General features: G+C 49.1%; 1 protein-coding gene across 1 annotated transcript in view; it reads right to left on the bottom strand.

The window, feature by feature from the left end:
* TGM2 (transglutaminase 2) overlaps positions 1 to 5,897 on the bottom strand; it is a 32,903-nt gene that overhangs the window by 9,389 nt on the left and 17,617 nt on the right. Inside the window, exons 7-9 of the mRNA XM_023534452.1 lie at positions 3,474 to 3,609; positions 2,723 to 2,826; positions 846 to 1,088 (exon numbers count right to left, since the gene is read on the bottom strand). Of these exons, the coding sequence (XP_023390220.1) occupies positions 846 to 1,088; positions 2,723 to 2,826; positions 3,474 to 3,609 (483 nt within the window). The remainder of the gene's footprint in view (positions 1 to 845; positions 1,089 to 2,722; positions 2,827 to 3,473; positions 3,610 to 5,897) is intronic.

Below are 5,897 nucleotides of genomic sequence, written 5' to 3' on the forward strand. Positions count from 1 at the left end.
TTTGTTTTATCCCTTTCGCTCAGAGCATGACCACTTAATCCTCACCCCAGCTCTGGAAAGTCAGCGAGGGTCAGATGTGGGCAAGGCTATGGTCAGTCAGGCCTCTCTGTGAACCCCGCTGTGCTTGCTACACAATAGACACTCAGAGAATATCGATCACATCGGATTGGCTGTTGGATGTGTGCAAACCCAATTTTTAAAGTAAGCCATGTCCTTTGCTCCCCTACTGACTTAACACTAGTAGCAGAAGGAAGCCTTATCTTTATGTCTGATTGAACCCTTCTTATCTTTAAGTTTCTCTTTGTCCATTGCTCTTTTATTGAACCCTTCCCCATCTACCTTCAGGCTCGCTTCCCCAGCGGCATGGGAAACATCGCAAAAATAAAAACAACCAAGTTCTAGGAACTCCTCCTCTCTAGTATGAATATGTTGCAGTAAAAAAGTGTAGAATTGCCCATTACCATTGTAGGTCCCATTGCTGATAAGTACTGTTAATATATGACGTGGACATCATTAATTTTTTGGCCTTTCCTATATAGTCATCTCCTTCAGTTTTATTGAGTTGAACCAACCAAAAAAGTGAGGCTTAAAAACCAAATGGAATCCTTTTGTGAAGTACAGAATTATTTTCCTAAATGAATAATCCTCTACCACCGTCTTCCTGTGTGTTTGGTAAGTCTGCACCTGTTTCTAAGGAATTTCTGAGAATGGAGAGTAACCTATAGGTCATTGTTGTGTGCAGGATGCCAAATAAAACACACACAACACACGCCCACTGGGGCTAGTAAAATGGGTGACTTATCTGCAAGGCAGTGTTGAAGGCTCTGAACAAACAGGGCACCTACCCTCCGGGTACTTGTAGGTATGGGTGATGTCCTCCCGCTCGTCACGGCCCACGCTCTTGGTGCTGATCTTCAGCCCCACGACCAGGGAGTGGTTGATGGACTTGTGAATGGACCCGTCATCCTGCCGGATCCAGTCCACCACATCAGCATTGACCTCCGCGTAGACAAAGGGTGCGTCATACTTGGTACTCAGGTCACCCTCCTTAATGGCACGAACTGGAACCGGGCCACAGCAGTATGTCCCTGGTTAGGGGAAAGAGGAAGGAGAGATGGGCCTGGGCTGAGGGGTCAGTGGCATCCTCCAAAACTTTCTGCAATTCAACCACAAATGGCAGAAAAAAATCTCAAGACCGGACAGCCCTTTGACTCAGGGACTTCACTTCTAGGAAGGCAGCATAGGGTAAGAACTAAGCCTGGAGACTCTGGAGCCCAACTCCGAGGGTTCAAATATCATCAGCTCTGCCTCTTATTAGCTGTGTGAACTTGGGGTAGTTACTTAACTTCTCTGAGCCTCAGTTTCATGGGGGGATGAAATTTATACTGACTGAATGAGGATTTGCATATATATAGATGCTATGTAAGCGATAAATAAAATAGAAGAATATCCCAAGGCCTCCTAAGGAACTGAGGGAGCCAAGAAGGCAGTGCATTGGTCTTGTTTCCTGCCCGTACAGAGTTGCGGTCAGGGCTGGACACATACTCAGGAAGCGTATGTTAACTGAATGAACCTGCGGGCTGATGTTTATCTCAGTGTGGTTTACAACTGTCTCGGACTGATCACAAATTTAAAAGTTGAAGATTGGAGGCTAGGTAGCTATATTACAGTGAATCCATTTGATGGAACGTGGTAACAGCAAATTAAAATTCAAACCACAGAACACTACCTGACAGAGAAATGCTAATGACATATGGAGAAGTGACAGAGCCAGCATAAAAGGCCACATGCAGCCAGAGTTCTTAACCCAGGGTCGATGGACCCCGCCCGCCCCAAGGCACAGCAAATGGAAATCAGGGGTCCATGAACTTGGATGGGAAAAAAATTACGTCTTTATTTTCACTGTACTTTGAAAGCACTTCCTTCGATTGTGAAAGCAGACAAACCACAGACTTGGGTGCACTTATGACTCATCGCCCATAAAATCCATCGATATCTTCATGTCACTTTTCCTCCCCTCCCTGCTTGTGCAGCTCTCCAGCAGGAATGTCACAGATAACTGGAGATATCACTTATGCCCATCTCTACCAAAGTTATCAAATTTATTAATTCTACTACTAGGTCTTGTTATATAAGGTATATATTATTATATCACAGATTTATCTTTAAAGTTTTTGAAAACTACATTTTGATGTAATTGGTTTACTTTGTAACCCTAACCCTAGGTACTATATTCTATGAATTTAACAATATTATTCTGAGAAAGGATTCATTTGGCTTCACCGATTTTGCCTGGTTCTCCACACCACCACCACCACCACCACCCCTGCCCCGGCACCGCCCCCCCTCACACTCACTCTCTCACCTACACACACACATATACAAACAAGTATATAACTGGAAGTTAATGGAAGCTATGTGTGAATGTTAATAATGCTTCTTTTGAAAGGAAAGGACGAAGACGCAATTTGATTTTTTTCTCCACGCTACTACTTATTTTCTGTTTTCCACGATAAGCGTGGATGGATTTTCAAATGATAAAGAAGCATATTAGAAAATACCAGTGAGGTCCCCCACGCTCGTGTGGACCAGCCAAATGGCCTTTGGAGTCATCCAGACCTGGATTAGAATGCCAGCCCTGTGCTCCCCAGCTGAGGGACTCTGGGCAAGTGCTCTCCAAGCCTCAATTTCCTCATCTAGGTAAGGGGGCCATGCTACCTACCTTCACTCTTCTCTTGGGGTGTGGGGTCCAGGGCCTGCCATCCTTCATACCCCGGCTGCAGGTCTGGCCTGGTCATCCATGACTCTACCCAGCAGTGGAAATTCCTGTTGGGAAACAAAGCAGAACGTTGGCCAGGACTCAAACTCGGACTTCCGGTCACCTCCCCTGAATCCACACTCGCCTTGTCCTAAGCTGAGCCCAGCATGTCCCGCTGACACTTGTCTGTGAAATGTCCCCCGTGGGCCTTAGCTCCCTCCTGCACTGGAAGTCATTCTCAATGGCTGTCCCCTTTCAGCGACTCTTCAAGTCCAGCCGATGTGACTTTCTAATTTCTCAGCTCTGTCCTTTCTTTTCCGGTCCAGAGCTAATTTCTCAGCTCTACCTTGGTTCAGGCCTCATCACCACCTACCTAGACCATACCCCAGCTCCCACTCCAAGCTCTGCCCCAGACCTCCTGCACCAGGTTCATCAACATGTTCCTTTCCCAGTTTGAAGCCTTTGGTGACTCCTGGAAGCCCAGACCCTCTATCCTGGCATCCCAGACTCCTAAAAACATATTCTTCCTGATGCCCTTTCATGTATCCTGTGTTGGCTGTCCCTCTTGGCCTTTGCTCATGCTGCCTGGAGAACCCTCCCCAAGCCCTGTTTCCCCCTGTCCAAATACTATCCAACTTTTAATCTCAGTTCAAATGTGACTCCTCCGAGAAGACTTCCCAGGTTTCCTCTCCCAGGACCCTGGGCACCATCTCACCAGATCATCTCACTCTTGTCACCCTGGATCTCCCCAAACTCGTTGCGGAAGTACTCGATGAGCAGGTTGCTGTTCTGATCGTGAGCTGAGTTATAGTTGGTCACGACTCGGGTGGGGATACCGAGGCACCGCAGCACTGGAGGTGGGGAGACACGATGGAGAGAGGGGTTAGGGGTTAGGAGTCGGGTTGAGGGTCTGAAGACATCTGCCCTGCTTTGGGCTTCCACATGTCCATGTGGACCCCAGTGAGCACTGTACCAACTGTCCAGGTGGTGAGGATGTGTGTCATCCCCTTACTGGGACAATGGCGCCCACCTTGCTGGTTGCCCCATGTCCACTCTATCCCTTTCGTGTCACAACTAGTAGAAGAAGACTCTAAAATGTGAATCGGACAACACTCCTCTGCTAAATCTTCAGTGGCTCCCCATGGCCCTCAAAGTCAAGGCCAGAGCTCCAGGTGTCGTCCTTTGGCCCTGTTAGGATCTAGCCCCTGAAGACCTCCTGCACTTTATTCCAGCGACACTGGTCTCCTCGCTGCTTCTCCGGCACGCCACGTTCCCACCAGCCATAGGCATTTGCCTATGCTGTTTTCTCTTCCAAGAAAGCCACCCACTAGGTTTAGATTGCCCCATCGTTTGCGTTCATGGCAAGGCTAGGGTCTCGTCATCATTCTCAGTGTAGAGGCATGTGATGGGTTCTTTAATTAGTCCTCTGAGGGCAGTGAGGGATCTGTATTCTTTTATATCCCCAGAGCCCAGCATAGGCCTGACACAGACCATTTAGTCAAATGAGATGAAGGTGTGGGTGAAGTAGAGCGAGTAGGAGGAAGAGAGGAAGGGAGAGAGTGAAGGAATGATAGAGAGTCAGAGCAAGGAGCGAACAGTGGAACAGGAAGAAGAGGGAACAGGGCTTAGAAGACCTTCCATGCAGGCCGCAGCTGCTTCTGGCTGTGTGACCTGAGAGGCCAGCCCCTTCGCCAATCCAGGCCATGTTTCCTCCTCTATAAAACAGGGTCAGGGTTCACGTACAGTGTCGTCAGACGTGTTGGGACACCATCGTGGAAGAGGAGGGCTCTGCATTCACACCAAAGAACAGTTTACAGAGAGGTTGTAGTAACTGGGAAAGGGACTGGCGTTGCGATGACAGGTGAAAAAGAGACAGGATCAACTGGCATCAGCCGACCGAGAGGCAGAAAACCCCGGGCACAAATCTCGCCTGAATGGTGGTGCCGGGTGCTCCTGGCAGATGGAATTATGGATGTTTTACTCCCTCTTTTTTTAAATGTGCTTTTTAAATGTATATTATAAAAGTAACATATTCTCAGGGTAGGATAAAGAAAGTAAATATCTTAAAAAAGGAAGTGAAATGAAAAGGCCCTACTAGATGTATCCTATAGGACTTTCGTTTTACTTTTAGTTTTGACTGCGGTTGAGTCTCTCAGTCAGGGATGTGACATTTACCCATCATCAACTAGGGCAAAAGCCTCCCAGATGGCCTTGGATTCTGGCCAGGAGATCTAAGCAGGGAAGGAGCAGCTTTGAATCTCTACCTCTTGCCTGGTTCCTGTGCTCTAAGGCCTGGGCAGGGGCCAGATTTGCTGTTGCCCTTGGCAAAGGATAGTGTCCCAACACCAGGCCTTTCCCCTCCAGGCCTCAAGCCTCCTGTCCCCAATGCCCAAAGAGCAAGGCACCACTCCTGTCTCAGGGATGGTGACCCAAGAAGCCTCATCGACACAGTCTAAGGCCAGGAGGCTGCCCCAGAACCAAGCACACCTGGTTCCAAGCCCAGCTGTGCTATTCACCAGCTGCGTGACCTCGGGCAAAGAACTTCCCCTCTCTGAGTCCCCTTTTCCTCCCCTGAGGAGAGCTAATAATAGCAGCTTGTTGGGATGCTGTGATGATTCAGAGAAGCACTGGGTGTGGGCAGTCTCATCTGCTCAGTGCCCAGGGTGGAACAGTAAAGTGTGTCACAGTGCCCATCACTGCAAATGTCTGTCTAGGCAGGGTCAGCCAACTCACAGACATTGAGAAAATGCTCCAGGATCCAGCCGAGGAATCAGAGCTTCCCATGGGAACCCCTAACCCAAACCTAACCTGAGCCAGAGACTGTGCTAAGGGGCATCTCCCCGGGTCCTACAAGCTCCCTGGGAATTAGGTCAGTCTCCACTGTCTCCATTCTACAGGTGAGGAAACTGAGGCTTGGAGACACCAATTCTCTTGCCCAAGTCCGCCCAGGGGTTGGAGGTGGAGCTGGGGTCAAGCCAGGCAGTCTGACTCCAGCCTCCATGGACCCACCTAGCATTTGGCTTCCCGAAGAAACCACAGGGCCGGGGGGGTCAGACAGCCCCTTGTTTGACCAAGTTCTCCCTGGCTCCGTTACACACCAGGCCTTGGAGGAGGCTGCAAGGAGTCCAACTCAGCCCTG

This window comes from Pteropus vampyrus, unplaced genomic scaffold (genome assembly GCF_000151845.1).
Source record: "Pteropus vampyrus isolate Shadow unplaced genomic scaffold, Pvam_2.0 Scaffold125, whole genome shotgun sequence".
In the NCBI taxonomy this organism is placed as follows: domain Eukaryota; kingdom Metazoa; phylum Chordata; class Mammalia; order Chiroptera; family Pteropodidae; genus Pteropus; species Pteropus vampyrus.